Below are 19,384 nucleotides of genomic sequence, written 5' to 3' on the forward strand. Positions count from 1 at the left end.
ATCAGAATTAAACAGTCACTCAAGAGTCGATATTAAATAACTCCAAAGTGGAAACAACCCCAATGTCCTCCAGCCGAGGAGTGGATAAACACAACGTGGTATGTTCATACAACGGAGCGTTAATTGTCAACGAGAAGAAATGCTGTGCTGTTCCATGGTGCAACGTAGATGAATCTCAAAGACATATACCTAGCAAGAGAAGCCAGTCACAAAAAGCTACACATTGTATGACTCCATTTATATGAAATGTCCAGAATCGGTAAGTCAATAATGGCAGAAAGTAGGTTAGTAGTTTCCAGGGGTTAAGGAGTGAAAGTTATGAGGAGAATGAGAGGTTTTTTTACACCCTGATGGTAAATATCAGATCAGTTACTCCCTTGTTTAAAACCCATCAACTCCATTGCAATAAAATCCAGACACCTCCAGACAACCCTCACCTACATGGTCTTTCTCTCCTCCTCTGTTTTTCTCTGCCACTCCTTCTCAGGCCATTCTTGCCTTCCCATACTCCGCCCTAGCCACAGCTGCCATCTTCTATCTCCTTCAACCCTCTAGCCTGCCCCAGGGCCTTTGCACCTGCTCTCCTTTCTACCTTTATGGCTTGATGATCACTCTGACTTAAGACTCATCAGCATCATCACTCTCTCAGGGATTTCTTGAGCTGAAGTCACTGCCTTTCCTTCCCATTATTTTTTTTGATTCCCTATGCATTTTTATTCTCCAATTTAGTTAATTTTTCATCTTCCCTGCACTTAGAGGCTGCCTATGAAGTCGTTACCACCGATTGTGTTAGCTGTTGTAAATAAATAATCATTGCTTGGACTGTCTGCATGGTGGGAGGTGGACAGGACTCTACTTCTGAGCACAAACTTCCTGGGGCTCAGCCCAAGAAGGAGGACAGGGAGCATCACCATTTTCTACACAGCACAGCAGCAGATGTTTACTAAAGGAAGGAGGGTTTTAAAGCAACGAACCTTTCAGCAGAAATGATACCACCATCCTGACAATCGCCCATTATGTTCTGGCAGAAGATTGTATTGATTTTTGGGCTTCCCTGATGGCTTAAATGGTAAAGTATCTGCCTGCAGTGTGAGGGACCCGGGTTTGATTCCTAGGTCGGGAAGATTCCCTGGGGCAAGAACTGGCAACCCACTCCAGTATTTTTGCCTGGAGAATCCCATGGACAGAGGAGCCTGGTGGACCAGGAGCCATGCAACCATGGGGTCACAAAGAGTTGGACATGACTGAGCAACTAGATAGCATGACATGATGTGATTAAAATCAGAACATGAGGATTGACTGTCATGACATGCATGATTCTTGGATACATGCTAAGATAATCAAGAGGGAAATATTTCACAGCCCACTTTTAAAAATTAAATAGTATACAATACGATATAAGGCTCCATGCACGCTCAGTCACTCAGTCATGTCCGACTCTGAGACTCCATGGACTGTATCCCACCAGGCTCCATGGAATTTTCCAGGCAAGAATACTGGAGTGAGTTGCCCTTTCCTACTCCAGGGGTTCCAATTATTCGTACTCTCACACTTCTACTTCCTTCCTTCACAGTGAGTATCGATATTCGATTATTTTTAAATGCCTCTGTTTATGTCTCCTGTTTAAATGTGAGTCCAGGAGAGGGTTGGTTTCACCACTGCCGCATTCCCAGCATGCAACCTAAGCTCAACACCTAGTCGGTGCTTGGGGAGTATGTGCTAATATGTAAGTGAACGGCCTTTTTCTCAACTTGGGAGAGTTTTTCCTTTATCTAGACAGTGAGGAGTCATAAAGGATTATGACTTTATGGGGAATGAGTTGGTCACACTTATGCCTTTAAAGGTCAACCCTTGTCGCAGCAGGGAGGTTGGAGTCAAGGAAGTATAAAACTAGGGAAGGCAGATGAGAGAGGAGGCAGAGAAGATCAGGTCAGCGTGGACAAGGGCGATGGGAAAGAAGTAGAAGAGAGATCAGTCCCCAAAGGCCAGGAGGGCTGGATTTAATGAAATATTATCTTCGGAGAATCAGTTAATTAGCTCTTGATCTCTGTGGCTTTGATTTCCTCCTTTCGCTGACTCGTGCCTTTTCTATTGCGTCTTGGAGTTCCCAGGCTCTTCTGTGGGGAAGAGGTATCAGTTTACCTGTAATTGCTCTGCTGGAAGGCCATGCCTCAGTCCATCCTGTATTTCATCATTGTTTGGCCACAGACCCTGGATGGAAGTCAGTGCGTTTGGCAAAGTCCAGGCCAGCAAGGGGCTCATGGACTACGTGAAGGTTTACCAGTCTCCCTCTGTGAGGACCCTCTGGTGGCGTCCACATTTTCTCCTAGGGCGGGAGTTCAAGAGATCAGGCCATGGCTTAGCACAGAGCATTACCTGTAGTAAACACTTCAGAATGGTAGGTGGTAGATGGTGGGGATGTCTGAGAAAGTGCATAGATTCGTGGGTGACTAGGTGGGTAGATGCGTGAATATCTGGGCTGGATGAGTGATTGGGTAGGGATGAATGAGTAGGTAGAGGCATGGGTGAGTGGATGGTAGGTGAATGAATAAATAGGTGGCTAAGTGACTGGGTATATGGATGGATGGGTGAATGGCTGGATTGGATGAATGGGTAGAACGACAGATGGATGGAAAGATGCTATATGGGTGGGTAGATGCATGGATAAATGGTAGGTGAGTGAATGAGTGGGTGGAAAGATGGATACTGGGTAGAATACATGGATGAATGCAAAGAAAGATGGATGAGTGAGCAAGTGAGTGCACAGATTGATGGGTAAGTAAGTAAATAAATGGGTGGGTGTATATCTGGGTAGTTTGGTGGCTGAGTATATGGGTGGACACATGGGTGGTTGGGTTGATAGGTAGGTGGTGAGCAAAAGATGAAGAATGGGAAAATGTTTAGGTTGATCAGAAAACCAAGCACACCCACTTTCCAGAAACCTAGGCCAGAAACTCAGGGCTTGATAAAGGTAATCAGGCTAGCATAGAACAGGCGCTAGAATCAAACATCTGGTCACTCAAGGATCAGCCAACAGCTAACTGCTTAATGTTAGCTGCTGTTACTGTGGTTGTTAGTATTGTTACTCATGTTGTCTTAATATGAACTTGTTAGTGCTGTGCATGGTGCTGAGCACATCACGTGCCTTATCTCATTAGTCTCTCCCAGCAACCCTGGGAGGTAGATTCTATCATTAACCCCATTTTACTCATGATTATGATTATTATTATCTGATTTTATTATTATTATTGGGTCAAAAGAAAAACAGGCAAAAAACCAGAATCCAAGCTGCTAGAAAAATCCCTGGGGCTACTGGAACTGTATCTGGGCAAGGCCATAGCATAGAGCAGTTGTCCCGAGTGACAGCCACTCAGAGATGTCCATTATTTCCCTTGAGCCTTTGGGTACCCCCATAACCACCCTCGGAAAACAATGATTCCTTCCCAAGGGTCCATGGGCAGAGGCGGGAGGGGATTAATTAGTTCTCGGTACCCAGAAGTGCCCAGAAACCTGAGTAAGACACTTAGTGGGGTTATAAATAAGTGATGCCTGGTAGTTTGGAGTCCAAGAAAAAAATCTGACTTCAGACGGACATGTCTCTGCCAGCCCAGCTTAGAGGGGGATTCATTTGTATTTACATGGATGAATTAGGCTGACTTGACCTCACACAGCCTCAGGGAAGCTCTCAACACCTCTCAGTGGGCAGTCTGCCAAGAGGGCCTGAGCAGGAGATAGTCTGTGACTTAGTGCTTGTAATCGGCTGCCCGCTCACTGGTTGACCTGTAAAATGAGATGGTTATACTTGAACTCTCAATGCAAGGCTCCTCTGTGGGGCATTCTAAGTTTTATTACTCTTTTTGCACTGTTTCCTATAAGTGCATTATAAGGAGATGGTAAACTTCTGATTAGTGGAGAGAATCGAATCAGATGGGCTCTTTGGGACTTAAATGACATAAATCACAACTCAGTCTGGCTTAGGTAAGAAGAGATATTTACTAGTTCCCATAAGTGGGAAATCCAGAGGCACTGCCTTCAGGCATGGCTGGATCCAGGAGCTCTATAACATTGACAGGACTCAGTATCTCAGTCTCTGGGCTCTACAGTCCCTTCCATTGGCTTTACTTCTAGATAGTCTCTCTTCTCATGTTGATGGAAAATTCTAAGAAATGAAGACCAAATGCTTTCAAATAATTTATAGTCTTTTCACTCAGAAAATAAAATTTCTAAACTGTGCACTCTGCAGAGCCTGGGGAAACAGAGAGCAGCAAGACAGCTTCTTTGGACTTCCATGCCTTTGTGCACAACAAGCATGAGCTTAAATTTATACCAAGATGAGGAAAGCAACATAAATGAGAAAAGTGACTTGAGTGAGGAACATTAAGGTGTAGGGACTGTAGCCAAGTAGAGAGCACCTTCTGCCTGAAGGGTACAGCTGTGATTCAAGGCCAGCCACGCCTCTGTGACAGCTGTAATTGCCATGTTACACAGGAATGTGGGCCAGTGCTAATCAGTTCCTCTAATTTTTCAAGAGAATCCAGAAATCCAAATTTTCATGTAAACTCCTCTGATGTTGACTTAAAAACAAACCAAAAACCCTGTGATGGCTATACAACCAAAGACTGCAGATAACCAGCTCATAACCTCTGCTATTTAGCATATGGGATTGCCCAGAGGACTTGCACACTGCTTACATTCTGGCCATTTCTTTTAAGAGGATATGTACAAATATCAGTTCAGGTGATTTGAGACTGTGAATCATCTCGGGGGGACTCCTCATGAAAGGCCTGGAGTCAGAGAAAAGGGCCATAAGAGAATTCTTTGCCAGTTTTATTGCCCATATAGCTTGCCCCCATCCTCACTAATAGGACTGAATATGCTTGGAGTCAGAGATGTATATTATTCATAGGTGTTTATATACCTTCCTATAAGAGGATTTATTTGTTCATTGAATAAGTATTTATCGAGCATTTACTCTGTCCTTAGCATTGTGCTGGGCACTGTGGGAATAGTGTGGCAGACACTGTTGACTTACCACCCAACTTTAATCTCCACTTCTTCCTTGTTAAATAAACTTCAATTTTGTAAAGGCAGTAATTGGCCTAGGCTTCTGGTATGAATCTTATTTCCTTTGACAGTGATTGGTATGGAAGTGACCCATGAAATGGAACCTGGTAGAGACTGCTGGGGGATAAAAGCATAAAAGGAGAAATATTTTTTGCCACATTGACCATCTCCTTTCTGCCTTTGAATATGGTTTTATGGAGGCCAGTGCCTGGAGTGGTGGCAGCCATTTTGTGACTATGAGGCAACAAGCTTGGGACAAAAAGCCAATATGTTGAATAAGGCAGAGCAAAAAATGGAAGAAGCCAAGGTCCTTAATAGCATAATGGGCTGTTTAATCAATGTTCATACCACCCTCTTCCTGAATTTTTATGTGAGATAACTAAATATCCTTATTCTCTAAAATCCTGTTAAGTATTCTGATAGTTGAGATGTGCAAGACAGACCACTTCCTGCCCTTGGGTAACCTATAATCTATCAGATGATGAGAGCTAGCAGTGAGTACATGCTTTCTATGCATTCCTCATAATAATTTCCATCCCTATTTTACACAGAAAAAAATCAAGACTCAGAGAGGTTAAACTACTTGCCCAAAAAAACTTCTTGCTGCAAGAAATGGCACCAGTCGTTCTGACTCCAGAACTCACTCTCTGAGACACTAGCCACACTTCCTTCTTGAGTAAGTTTGCACTTAATCCTTTGCACTGAGTAAATGAGTAAACAAGTAGTAGCAACATGACTTTTGCAAAAAAAAGTTACAGAGCTGTTTGTACTATCTGCGCTTCTAAGATCCACTGTACACAGATCTTTATCTGAATCTGGAGCCAGAGTAAGAACTTTGCAGGAATCAGGCCACCTGGAGTGATGAACCTGGATGACATGGAATATCTAGCCTTGGGCTTGCCGAGGACTCTCCCTTGTCAGAGCCCTGTGACTGTGAAGTTGCCCAGCCATTCCACGGCCACCATCCCAGTCCAAACCACATTATCTTTGACCCGGACAATTGTGGAAGCCTCATGATGGGTCTTCCTGCTGCTACCTTTTGTCCCCCAAATTCTGTAAAGCACACAGCAGCCAGAAGAGTCACCACAAAATATATAGCAGCACATGGGTCTTCTCTGCTTAAAACTCTGTCATGGCTTCCCATTACGATTAAGAAAAAAGCCAAACTCATTCTTTTACCTTGAGAATAAAATTCCAACAGGGATCTGCCTGGCCTGATCCCATCCACCTCTCTAACCTCTTTTTCCAAGCTCATTTCTACTTTAGGACTTTTGCTCTTTCTGTTTCCCCTGCCTGTACCTCCTTCCCTAGAACTTCACATGGTTTTCCTCTCCCTGCCCTCAGGTTCTCATCTTAGATATACACCTCCTCCAGGAAGCCCTCCCTGCCTTATCACCCTATCTAAAGTTGCTGATGCCTCTTCCAGTCATGCTGTCTCTCACTTCCTCTCACTTATTTTTCTTCACAGCATTTCTCACTATTCAAATAATCTGGTTTATTCATTTACTTGTTCATTAACTGTATCCCCCACCAGAATAAAAACCCGTGGGTATAGAGGCTGCCTGATTTAGTCTCACTGTATCTCCAGTGTTCAGAGTAGTTGCTGTTGAGTCATTAAGTTGTGTTTGACTCTTTGTGACCCCTTGAACGGTAGTCTGCCAGGCTCCTTCATCCATGGGATTTTCCAGGCAAGAATACTGGAGTGGGTTGCCATTTCTTTCTCCAGGGGATCTTCCCTACCCAGGGATTGAACCCACGCCTCCTGCATTGGCAGGCAGATTCCTTACCGCCGAGCCACCAGGGAAGCCTGTTAACCTGACACATAACATAGTAGGTGCTCACTAATTACTGGCTGAGAGAATAAAATTTTCAGACTGGGAAATACCTTTGCCTTCTATTAAATTGATCTAAGGTTTATCGACCTCGACACTATTGACATTCAGGGCTGGAGAATTCTTTATTGTGGGGCTCTGACCTGGGCACTGGAGGATGTCTACCCGCATCTGTGGCCTCTGCCTACAAGAGGATGGCCTCTGGGACATGGATCATGATAATGGAGATGGCGAGAAATGAACTGATTAAAATATATAATAATATTATAGCAACTATGTGGAAATGAATCTCAATTTTAGAAATGAAGGAGAGGGTTGGGGTTGGGTGGGGGGGGGGGGAACCTGTACCTTAGGGCACTGTGACTTGTTCAGTTTTTGCTCCAGCACAAGGGGCTCCCTGCTGTGTCCACAGCATCCATTTACTTACCAGGCGGGAGATACGTATTTGAAAGAGTAGACAAGTGGGGATTTCCCTGGCAGTCAACTGGTTACGACTTCGCCTTCCAGTACAGGGAGTGCAGGTTCCAAACGCGGCCTGGGAGCTAAGATTCCATATCCCTCACGGCCAAAAAACATAAAGCAGAAGCAATACTGCAACAAATTCAATAAAGACTTTTTACGGCCCACATTTTAAAAATCTTTAAACGAAAAAAGAAGAGTAAACATGGGGGGCCCATCTGTGGCGTCCTTAGGGAGGCCTTGCTCACTTCTCCAGGTAAGTTATTCAACATTTTCATTCGTTTCTGGAGATTATTCGGTCCACCCATTCTCCCCCACTGGACAGGGAGCTCCAGGGAAGGACATGTTCCTTGCTGAGCCTGGCATAGGACGCGGCACACAAGAAGCTCTCAAAACCAATTGTCCAAAGTAACATGAATGAATGAATCATCAAGGTTTATAAGCTAGCTTGCCCCTCACTCTCTCTTCCCATCACCTTGCTTTATTTTTCTTCTTAGCAGTTATCACCAGCTGCCACACTGGATATTTATTTGTTGATATACTCATTGCTCACCTTCCCCCGCTAGAATCTAGAATTCATTTCTAGAATTAGAGTTTAGAGTCTAGAATGGAAGCTTATGAAACCAAGGGCTATTTAAAATTGCAATTCTCCCCCCTCACTCCATCTCCCCTCCCTCCTCACCACTACCCCCATCCCCCATTCCCTTTCCTCTGCGCTTATCACGGTCTGACATATTCTTTGACTTTCTTGGTTTTGATCTGCTTCCAACCAGCTCCACAAGGGCTGGATGTTTGCGTTTGGTTTACAGCTGTATCTCAGACTCTTATCTCAGGACCTTGCATACAGTAGGCGCTCAAGCCACACTGATGACCGGATGAAGGAAGGTGGAATTGAGAGGCAGGCAGTCGTTAGGGGCACATCCTTTGCCCAAATCCCTAACCCGCCCCCAGCCTCACCAACCGGCCGGGCCGGGCAGGCAGGAGTTAAGAGGCGAGCACGCTTCCAACCCGCAGGTGGCGCCGTCCCGCCTCGGTGCCCGACTCCGGGCACTCAGAAGTGCGGGACAGAATCGCAGCGAGCGCGGAGCCAAGCTCAGCCCCGACTTGTTGATCTCGCCCAAGCAGCCGCCACCGCTGCCGCGGGAGCAGAAGAGGAGGAGGTGGATCGCGAGGCGCCGCCCGACCTCAGTCCTGCCGCCCGCGCCCCCAGCGCCCGCCCGCGCCCCCAGCCTCGGAGAGCGCGCTCCGGCCCCGCAGCGCCTGCAGCTTCGGCGCGTCGCCTGCCCGGCCGGCGTAGGCCGGGCCCAGCCCGGCCCCGGGTCCGCCGCTGCCCGCGGGCGGGGGCGCCCGGGCGACCGCGGCAATGCGCGGTCCCTGGCCCTGGGAAGCGGCCACCCTGGGGGTGAGTGTTGGGGCGCGCGGCGGGTACACAGGGGTGCCAGGAGAGGGGCTCGCTTGTCGCGGTTCGGCCTGTTGGTCTACCCAGGCTCCGCGGTTTCAGGCTGGGGGGTGGGGGGGTGGCGGAGCTCGGGGGAGACGCGCGATCCTCATTCTTGGGTGAGGGGGTAGGGCGTGAGCTTCACATGCCTAGGGGCTCAAAGGAGCCCTGAGATCACCAGTGCGCGGAGGGAGGAGGGCTCGTTTTGAAAAGGCCAGAAAATTCAGCTCCTTTCTCCGCCTCCCACCTCCCCCACCCCTTCCCTTCCAAGCCCCGGGAAAGGCGCAGAACCCGGAGTTATAAAAAGCCATCGCAGGAGAGGAGCGAGGAGGAGGAGGAGGAGGAGAAGGAGAAGGGGGCGGGGAAGGAACTAGGAGAGGACGGGCCAGGTGGGTCCCCCGGACTTTGTGCGCCAACCCCCGCCGTGGGGCAGGGGGCGCGGAGGGAGGGGCGGGACCCCGCGCAGAGCTTGGCTTTGCGTCTTCAGTGTTCACCTCGTCTCCGGAGAGACCTCAAGAGGTGCTCCCGTGTGGCTTGGGGAGAGGGGTCGCTCCAGGACAGTGGGGCTGTCGTGACTATCCGATCTGTTGTGACCGACAGGTGGGCACCTGAAACGCTCCAGAATTCCCCCAAATCTTTAAAGGTTTAGAAAAAGCAATCCCCCTGCCACCGCCCCGCCGCCTCCACCCAGCCTTCAAATCCTAATTATCTCGGAGCAGGGGAAGGAAAAGATAAGTATTTTTTTAAAAAAATAATAAAAAGTTTTTTCATTCAGCTGCCCTCCTCTCCGCATGGCGGGGCCAGGTGCGGCCCTCGACGGGGAGACCCAGAGAAAAGCGAGTTTCAGCACTCGACGGGGCGGACAGCGCCCCAGGCGGCAGAACGGAGCCAGGGCGGCGGAAGGCCGGGGTGGGGCCTCCCGGGTCCCCCCTGCGCCTCTTGGGGGCCCTCTCCCCGCTCCGGAGGGCGGCCCCTCCCTCCAGCCACGGGGTGGGGCGGACTTCAGCACCGGCGGGAGGGACAGCGCCCAGCCCGGCTGCGGCCCTGAGCCGCTTAAGCGCCGGGAAGGTCAAGGCCGGCAGGGGCCGGGGTGGAGAGGTGGGGAGGGGCCGCGCACAGCTCCTCGTCCGCTGACCTGCGTCCGCTTTCTGCCTCACAGCCGTCGGGATGGAGGTGAGAAGACGGCCGTGACGCGCGCCCGCGCGGCCCCCTGCACCCCCAGCAGCCCAAAGCGCTCCCTGCCCCCCTCCCCCGCGGCGGCCGGCCTCGCCGTCCAGTGACAGCGGCCTGGGGGGGCAGGGGGGGCGGGGGCGGCCGGACCAGCAATGCCGGCGGGCATGACGAAGCATGGCTCCCGCTCCACTAGCTCGCTGCCACCCGAGCCCATGGAGATCGTGCGCAGCAAGGCGTGCTCGAGGCGCGTCCGCCTCAACGTCGGTGGGCTGGCACACGAGGTGCTCTGGCGCACCCTGGACCGCCTGCCCCGCACGCGGCTGGGCAAGCTCCGCGACTGCAACACGCACGACTCGCTGCTGGAGGTGTGCGACGACTATAGCCTCGACGACAACGAGTACTTCTTCGACCGCCATCCGGGCGCCTTCACCTCCATCCTCAACTTTTACCGCACCGGGAGGCTGCACATGATGGAGGAGATGTGCGCACTCAGCTTCAGCCAAGAGCTGGACTACTGGGGCATCGACGAAATCTACCTGGAGTCCTGCTGCCAGGCCCGCTACCACCAGAAGAAGGAGCAGATGAACGAGGAGCTCAAGCGCGAGGCGGAAACTCTCCGCGAGCGGGAGGGCGAGGAGTTCGATAACACGTGCTGCGCGGAGAAGAGGAAGAAACTCTGGGACTTACTGGAGAAGCCCAATTCCTCTGTGGCCGCCAAGGTGAGTGTGAAATCCGGGTGGTGCTGGGCTGGGGCGGGGCAGGTGGGGGAGTTCTGCCTGTGTGCCCAGATCGAGGACCATGGCTCGGGGACTGTGGCTTAGTTCCCACAAATATGCAGACCAGGAAAGAGAAACGGCTGTGGCTGAGACCTCAGAGGTGAGAACCAACAGCCCCTTCAGACTGTTCGTGCCTGTATGGCTCTGGCCACCTCATCCTTTTATTATTCAATACTTTATACCCCAGCTTTGCTGGAGAAAAGGCTTTATGGAGACTTGGGAAAACCCACATCAAGAGAATGGACACTGCAAATAACAGGGCACAGAGGGACAATAAAGCCTCGAGATGGAGTAGAGTTGGGTTAGGTCTGTTCTACATAATGCTCCCTTGTGGATGCCTAGACCCAGGCTGGAGGAGAGTCACTCTGCAATTTTAATACTTGTCCCTATATTTATAACCCCACTTTGCTCCAAGGAGAGAATGAAGCAGCTTACAGACCTGCTTGGAGGACATTGAGATACTGTGAGGCAGTTTTAACATAAGTGAGAAAAATGAGGCAAAGGGACTGAATGCATGATGCCTGCGGCTGGGTGTGGATGCCTGTGGGCGAAGGGTCACCCCTGGTTTGTTCTTTCTTCATTTATTTGGTGAATTGATTCCCAGAATGCTTGATGCATCTTCTAAAGATGCTTTGGCTGTCGGAAGAGGATGTAAATTTTGAAATAGGGGAGAAAAAATGAGGCAATGTGAAAAAGAAATCGGGAGAAAGAGGCAGGAATGGGTCTCATGACAATGGATAGAACTACGTGCTGCCAGGTAAAAAAAAAGGGGGGGGGCTGTAAGGGATGAAGGGAGACTCAGGGTGTGAGCCAGACCAGGGCAGGGGGTCATTTGCTGATGAGCAACTTGTCTGTGTTAGGCTGGGACTTGGGGATGCCTCAGAGAGATGGGGCCTATCTTCACGTGGCCAAGGTGCTGGGAGTCGCAAGGAAATGACAACACACTGTGTGCAGCACCACGAAAGAGGCCACGCGAGGCCAAGGGAGCCAGAAAAGAGAGGCGTTAAGGTCAGAATCCAGGGAGACCACGCTGGGAAAGATACGCTGAACATAACTCGTTCCCTGAGAGCAGGGCCAATGAGACAGGGGAAGAACAGGTAAATGTATTCATGGCAAAAAGAAAAAGAGAGAAGGGAATCTGCATACCAGCCATGATGTGTGAGCTCGGGCTGCCTCCTGGACAGCCTACTGCCCAGAGGCCTGTCCTGCCCTCTCACTGTGGGTGCCCCCTGGCTCAACTGGCCCCTCACTAAAGGCCCACGTGGAGGGCCAGGTCTAGAGGGGGTTTTGAGGGGGCCCTCTATCCAGATCTGGCTGCCCAAGGAGAGGCCTTTAAGAGTGTGAATGTAGGACTGAGTGGCTTGTTGGAGCACGGAGAGAGGTTTTCTCTTTTCCCTGTCCACCCTAAAGAGGATGCAGAGATTCCTAGGCCCGTCTCCTCTTTGCGGGCTGCCTCTGGCCATAATCCTGCCCCAGGTTTCGTGTCCAAAAAGCCTCTGTCTTAAGATATAGTCACTCACCCTTAACCAGCTTAGGATCAGCAGACTTATTTTGCTATTTCCAGGCCTGACCAGGTTTCTCCCTTCTACGCCTGGTTTAGACCCAGATATGACTCCCTCCTCTCTGTTCTGTCCCTAAGACAAGAGAGTGAGGGGCAGAGCAGGGGAGGGTCCATTTTCCAGAAGAAGTAGGCAAAGGGCTCTGTTTGGGTTGGTGCCTGGCAGCTAGGCAGGTGGCTCAGGCTTGTAAAAGGTGCTGGTTGGGAATAAACAGCTTCATCACTCCCTTGGGTTAATCCGATCATAGGGACGAGTTTCATGACCTCTCTGTGATCATGGGCTGGGGCTGCTGGCTAGTCCTGGCAGATGGTTGGTCTAGGATATTTGCAGCCAAGGCTGAAATAGTGTGGCAGGCAGGCTCATTGGCCCTCAGCATAGAAATCCTGCCATTGATCACATATCCACTGTATATGGAAAACACATTTAGCCTTATACCTATTATTATATCCCACCTTTCAAAAACAGGGAAGATCAGAGAGGTTAAGTAACTTGCCTAAGGTCACACAGCAGGCAAATGGGAGTAGCCAGAAATTCAGACTCAAGTGTGGTTTTGAATCACTCTTCTTTCCACAGTGATTAAGTACCATAGTCTCCTTCCCAGTCTCCCTGCTTCCACCTTTGCCTCCTGCAATCCATTCCCCATTCAGCAGCCAGAGTGAGCTTTTCTAGGTGTAATTGGATCACATTATTCATCCGCTCAAAATGCTCCAGAGAGTTTTCCCATTACAGAATAAAGTCCAAACCCTTCGCCACAAATCCGGCCCCATGACCTCTCCAGACTCATCTCTTGTCTCCTCTGGTTCACTCAGTTTCAGCCCCACTGGCCTCCTTGCTCTTCCCTACACAGACCCATCTCTGTCCTGACTCAGGGCCTTTGCACTTGTTCTTGCCACCTGGGATTCTCTTCCCCATATTGTCCCATGGCTGGTCACTCTCTCATTCCTTTTAGGAGCTGGTCCCCACGCAGATGTCCCCTCCTCTAAAAGACCTTTCCTGACCCCTACCTAAGACAGCCTCTGTCTTCTTACACTGACATCTTGCAGTGTCCTTCTTGCACAGGGCTTGAGCACTATCTGAAATTGTACCCGCTTCCTTGTATTTCTCAGTTCCTCCTCTACAAGAATATGAGTGTCATGAGTTGTATTCACTGCCCCATTCCCAGTACCCATCATGGTGCCTGGCACAGAGCATCTCCAGATAAATCCAGGTGGAAGGAATGAATGCAGTGATCAGTCAGTCAGCGTGTCTCAAGGACCTGTCACTCCTTCCTGTCAACCCACCTGCAGCCCAGCTCTCTGTGCCTCTGGCCTCCTTAGGGGATTTGTTCTTTGCCCTCCCCACCCACCCCCAGCTCCCCAACTCGGAAGCTTCAGTTGTTAGAACATCAAGGCCTGTAGAAATTTCTCAGAGTTCGTAGGATTAGAAGTCAAATGGAGGACCACGGCTGGGTGATTGTGAGATACAGAAATGCCATATCTTACATATGTAGGACCAAAGACAGACCTGGGTTTTAAGGCCAGGTTCACCATCTCGCCAGTTTCTGGCCTTTGGTGAGTTCTTCCCCTCTCCAAGCTGTAGCCTCCAGCCTGTAAAGTAGATAAAAGGCCCACCTTGAAGGGTCATCGCGTTTGCCAGAACTGAGCACAGTGCCCACCCAACAGTACATGGGGCTTGTTTTCATAAATAATGAGCAGCAGAGTCCTTTCTCTATGGCTGTCTGAGCTGGGCTGCGGCAAGTCTTTTCCTTCTGATAGCAGCACTGAGTGGCTGAGCTGCTGCTGTTAATAATTGATGGATGTTCTGGCAACACGGAGACAGACCAGAGCACAAGCCCTTGCCTTCCCCATCAGGGGAGTGAAAATCAAAATCCATTAGACAAAAGGCAATGTGATTGATTCTAGTTTGGAAGCTGGGGTCAGTCTCATCAGAGTGATGGGGTTGTTGTTCTGGGCCACCACTGGGTTTGTGCTTTCTGGGAAAACTACAAGCTTTTCTCAGTAGGAGAGACAGAGAGCTAATTTGCCAGGCCAGGCGGGTCTTCGGTGCCTGGAAGAGTCTCAGGGTTAAAGCCTGAGATAATTTCCAGAGAAGCTGCCGTTTGTTGTGCCAGGCACCAATTAGTGGTGCTTTCTATGCACTATCATTGAAATCCTTTCCACAGTTCAATCAAGGTAGTCTTCCCACTTGGGCTACAAGTCACAGAATAGGAAACCGGAAGTGACTTCTATAAGGAGGAAGATGCATCTTCTCACCTCACAGGGAGTTTCAAGGTAGCTGGCTTTGGGCTAGTGGTTCCCTGATACCATTAGGATTCTAGATTCTTTAAATTAATTAATTAGGCGGTGTCAAGTCTTAGTTGCAGCACGAGTGATATTCATTCAGTCATGTGGGATCTCTCACTGGGACACACTGGACTCCCTAATTGTGTCAAGTGGGTTCCAGAGCGCTCGGGGCATCACGCAACATGCAGTCTAAGCTGTTCCACGGCACGTGGGATCTTAGTTGCTGGACCAGGGATGGAACCCAAGTCCCCCACACTGCAAAGCAGATTCTTCACCACTAGACCACCAAGGAAGTCCCAGGATTCTAGATTCTTTCTGTCCTTCTGCTCCTCCAGCTCCTGCAGGTAGCTTGGTCCTCAGGCTGGATGCCTGGTATCATGAGATGGCTACCCAGTTCCAGACCCCAAATAGAGACACATGATGTCCAACCAGTGAAGAAGAGCATGCACTTTTCTATGCCAGTTTTCCCCCTCACCTCCCAGCTTAACCTTTTCCAGCAGCCCCCTGGCAGACTTCTTTTTAAATCCCATTGGTCAGGTCACATGCTCATCCTTTATCCTCAGGGAAGCCTGGGAAAGCAAGTGTCTGGGCTTTTCAGATGAAGAGGGGGAATGGATTCGATGAGTGGTGTTAATATTATTTTACAAAGAAGAAATGGAAGCTCTGAGAGGGGCAGTCACTTGCCGGAGCTCACACAACTAAGGGTGCTCAGTCTGTATTTGTTGAAGGAAAGAAAAGGGCAGAGCGAGGGTTTGAACCTGGGTTGGACTGGTTCCCGAGCCTGTGCTTCTTCATCCCAGAATCTTGGGCAGATCATTCAAGCTCTCTGAGCTTCAGTGAACTCCTCTGCCAAAGGGTGATGGCATAAGTGCCCACCCCTTGGGATTTCAGATGGCAAATGTAATTTGCAAATGAAAGTACTTTATGAATATGAATCATTGTTATTATATTCCAAAGTGGAAGTATCCTTCATTTAGAGACGCTGGTCAGTGGTTTGCCCACCACAGATTTGATTAGGAATCAGCTCTGGGGCTTCCCTGGTGGCTCATTGGTGGGGAGTCCGCCTGCCAGTGCAGGATGGGTTAGACCCCTGATCCAGGAGGATCCCACATACCACGGAGCAACTGAGCCCATGAGCCCCGTCTACTGAGCCTGCGCTCTAGAGCCCGGGAACTGCAACCACTGAGCCCGTGCCCTAGGGTCCACGCTCTGCAACAAGAAAAGTCACCCCAGTGAGACTCCCACATACAACTGGAGAGTAGCCTCTGCCCGCCACAACTCAATAAAAGCCCTCACAGCAAATAAGACCCAGCATAGCCAAAAATAAATAAGTAAATAAAAACTTTAAAAAAAGAATCAGTTCTGGAGTCCTACAGATACGGTTCATTTCTACATTGATTACCAGGAATATGACACCTCGGGCAAGTTCCTTTCCTTGTCTGAGTCTCAATTTCCTCCTCTAGAAAATGGGAATTATAATGGAGCCCACCTCTTAGGCCTTCACAAGATAATCTGCAGAGAGAGCTTAACCGAGTGCCTGGTATATGGTAAACATTCTATAAATGACAATAGTGATTATTTGTAGTATCACTGGATTCCTCTATTTTGACTACTCCCCCGGTTGGCCACATCCCCTATTACAGTGTTGTTGATTGTAGGCTGACTGCCTGCCCGCTTGGGATTTCACGCCTTTAGTGTGATGATGTTTCTGCTTCCTTGATCTGATCCAGGGGGCATTCACATTTTATCATCGAGAAAAATGAGGGAGGGACTTCTCTGGTGGTCCAGTGGCTAAGACTCCGTGCTCCTAATACGTGTGGCTCAGGTTCCATCCCTGGTCAGGGAACCAGATCCCACATGCTGCAGCGAAGACTGAAGATCCTGCATGCCACAGCTAAGACCTAGAACAGTCAAATACATAAATACATACAGTTGAAAAAGAAGAAAAGTGAGGGAAACCAACTCAGAATCCATGGGGCCAGTCCAGTGCCATGAGTCATCTGGCCGAGGCACCTGCTGGCCCTGGGTCCGTCATCCTGGATGTTTGCACTTATTCCTGGGAAACAATATGCCAGAGATTCAGAATCCCTGCTGTGGGCTCACAGAGACCTGGATTTGAATCCCAGCCCCGACATTGCCTAGCTCTGGATTTTGTACCAATCTCTTCACCTCTCGTAGCTTCTGTTTCCCCCTCTGTAAATCAGAATGGAAGTAAAGCCACCTCCCAGAGGTGCCCGGAGGATTTAGTATGCCAGTGCATGAAAAGGGCTGAAGCTTGATAAATCCAGCATCCTGATTTGATAAAGGGAAACACGAAGGATGCTTCAAGGACTTGCCAGGGTCACACAATGAGTTGGGCAAGATCAGGGGCTGTTTTCAGGCCTTTCTGCCCCCGCTCCCCTGTTACCCTTACTGAGGTTCCCAGGCCTTTCCTTTCCATTCCCTGATCAGGTCATACCTTGACAGCTGGTCTCTCGGGGGTTTTGAAAGGCTCTGAAAAGCTAGAGGTTGCCAAAATGCTTTGGAAGGAAAAGTCCTGGACAAATGAGCAGTTTGGCCCAAGTTTAATTAACTGAAAGAGAACGAGCCGCACACGAAGCACCAACTCCGTCCCCAGCACTGTGCGTCCCTCTCATACCTGACAGCATCATGGACGGGAGCCCTGATTTTAGAACTGAATTGCCCAGGTCCAAGGTCTGACTCCTCTACTTACTCACCACGTGATGTGTGGTAAACTGCTTGCCTCCTTGCACCCCGGTTCTTTCACATAAAATGGGGGCAACAGCAGGACTGTCTCATCGCATTGCCATCAGAATTAAATGAATTAATGCACACAAAGCCTTTCAAACAGGGTTTGGCACATAAAAAGCCCTCAGTAACTCTTAGGGGGTTTTATTTTGCTTTGTGAGTTTTTTTTAATCAATATTTTATTTTTTTATTAGAGTATAATTGCTTTCCAATGTTGTGTTACTTTCTGCTGTGCAACAAAGTGAATCAGCTATTGCTGTGTCGCTTCAGTCGTGTCCGACTCTGTGCGACCCCATGGACTGCAGCCTACCAGGCTTCTCTGTCCGTGGGATTCTCCAGGCAAGAACACTGGAGTGGGTTGCCATTTCCTTCTCCAATGCATGAAAGTAGAAAGTGAAAGTGAAGTCGCTCAGTCATGTCTGACTCTTAGCGACCCCATGGACTGCAGCCTACCAGGCTCCTCCATCCATGGGATTTTTGGGCAACAGTACTTCTCCCATATCCCTTCCCTTTTTTGTTGTTTTTTTGTTTTATAACATGTTTTATTGTATAATATGTGTTTAATATCTTCCATGTCAAATTAGGGTTCTGTGTCCTTCATCTTAATGACTTTATTGTATGCCAATTGTATTTGTCTTAATTTTTATTACTTATTCCCTAGTCTGGAATTTTTTTTTATTTTTTTAATGTTTTATGTTTTTTTTATGTTTATGTTTTGTTTTTAATTGTCGTTTCATTTAACCCTCCAAACTGTCCTGCCAGATAAATCAGATCCTTTTCAAAAATTCATTATTCATACAAAATGATACATCATAAGGATGAGATAGTTGGATGGCATCACCGACTCAATGGAAATGAGTTTGAGTAAACTCCGGGAGTTGGTGATGGACAGGGAGGCCTGGCGTGCTGTGGTCCATGGGGTCGCAAAGAGTTGGATTCGACTGAATGACTGAACTGAACTGAAGGTGAATTTACATAACTTGGTTCAACATCACACAGGCAGTTGGAGCAGAACGGGGACCCGATCGTGATGGAGAAGATATGGTCAACGTCTCAACCACGTCCTTTTAGCTCTTAACTTTTGCAGGGTCACTAGCCCAGTTCAAGCTACAACACCTGCAGTTCGTTGCCTAGAAGCTTCCTCTGGCCATTGGAGTCCAGTAAAGACAGGGAGTTCTGGCTCTACCTGGAGGAAGCAATCCTCAACAACTAATGGAGAAGGTGTATAAATACTTCAGCTCCCTCCCCTTGGTGCATGCTCGCATGCATACTAAGTCGCTTCAGTCGTGTCTGACTCTGTGACCCCATGGACTGTAGCCCACCAGGCTCCTCTGTCCATGGGATTCTCCAGGCAAGAATACAGGAGTGGGTTGAAATGCTCTCCTCCAGGGGATCTTCCTCAGCCAGGGATGGGGCTCGAACTCACGTCTCTTACATCTCCTGCGTTGGCAGGTGGATTCTTTACACCTAGGAAGCTCCCTCCCCCTGGATAGGGGTATAACTCCGAGGTGCATGGTCCACAGTGGCCCCCAGAGGTCCTCAGCAGAATCCAGCTCCAGGTGCCCATAGTGGTTCCTTGCTTGATAGTACACTCTGGCCTCTTTCCCTTCCCTGTCTCAGATCTCCTCTGGTAGGGGCAGCGGTGTGTCCTGGGATCACCTCCCACCTAAACCACTTTACTCAGATTCTTGTCTTAGGATCTGGTTCTGGGGCCACAACCAAAGACTTATGGGAAACCTCAGACTGCTATCTGGGATCATAATTTTTTTTTTTTCTTTTTAGTATTTATTTGGTTGCATGGGGTGCAGCACGTGGGGTCGTCATTGCCGTGCACAAAGTCTCTAGTCGTGACACACTGACTCAGTAGTTTGCAGCACATGGGCTTAGTTACTCTGCAGCGTATGGGATCTTTGTTCCTCTCCCACGGATCGAACCGCGTCCCCTCCGTTGGAAGGTGGATTCTTAACCACTGGACCACCAGGGAAGTGGCTGGGATCAGCTTCAAAGAAGACATTCCAGGGCTGGCTGGGCTCAGTCAGCCTCACCTCCATCT

General features: G+C 49.3%; 1 protein-coding gene across 1 annotated transcript in view; it reads left to right on the plus strand.

Annotated features, from left to right (window-relative positions):
• The first annotated feature begins 8,421 nt into the window (after nucleotides 1–8,421).
• The window catches only part of KCNB1 (potassium voltage-gated channel subfamily B member 1), a 111,701-nt gene continuing 100,738 nt past the window's right edge, over nucleotides 8,422–19,384 (plus strand). The window contains exons 1-2 of the mRNA XM_086331445.1: nucleotides 8,422–8,757; nucleotides 9,953–10,685. Coding sequence (XP_086187571.1) covers nucleotides 10,119–10,685 — 567 coding nt within the window. The 5' untranslated portion in view covers nucleotides 8,422–8,757; nucleotides 9,953–10,118. The remainder of the gene's footprint in view (nucleotides 8,758–9,952; nucleotides 10,686–19,384) is intronic.

Source organism: Bos grunniens, chromosome 13 (assembly GCF_055505025.1).
Source record: "Bos grunniens cultivar Pamir isolate PY7600 chromosome 13, Bosgru_T2T1.0, whole genome shotgun sequence".
In the NCBI taxonomy this organism is placed as follows: domain Eukaryota; kingdom Metazoa; phylum Chordata; class Mammalia; order Artiodactyla; family Bovidae; genus Bos; species Bos grunniens.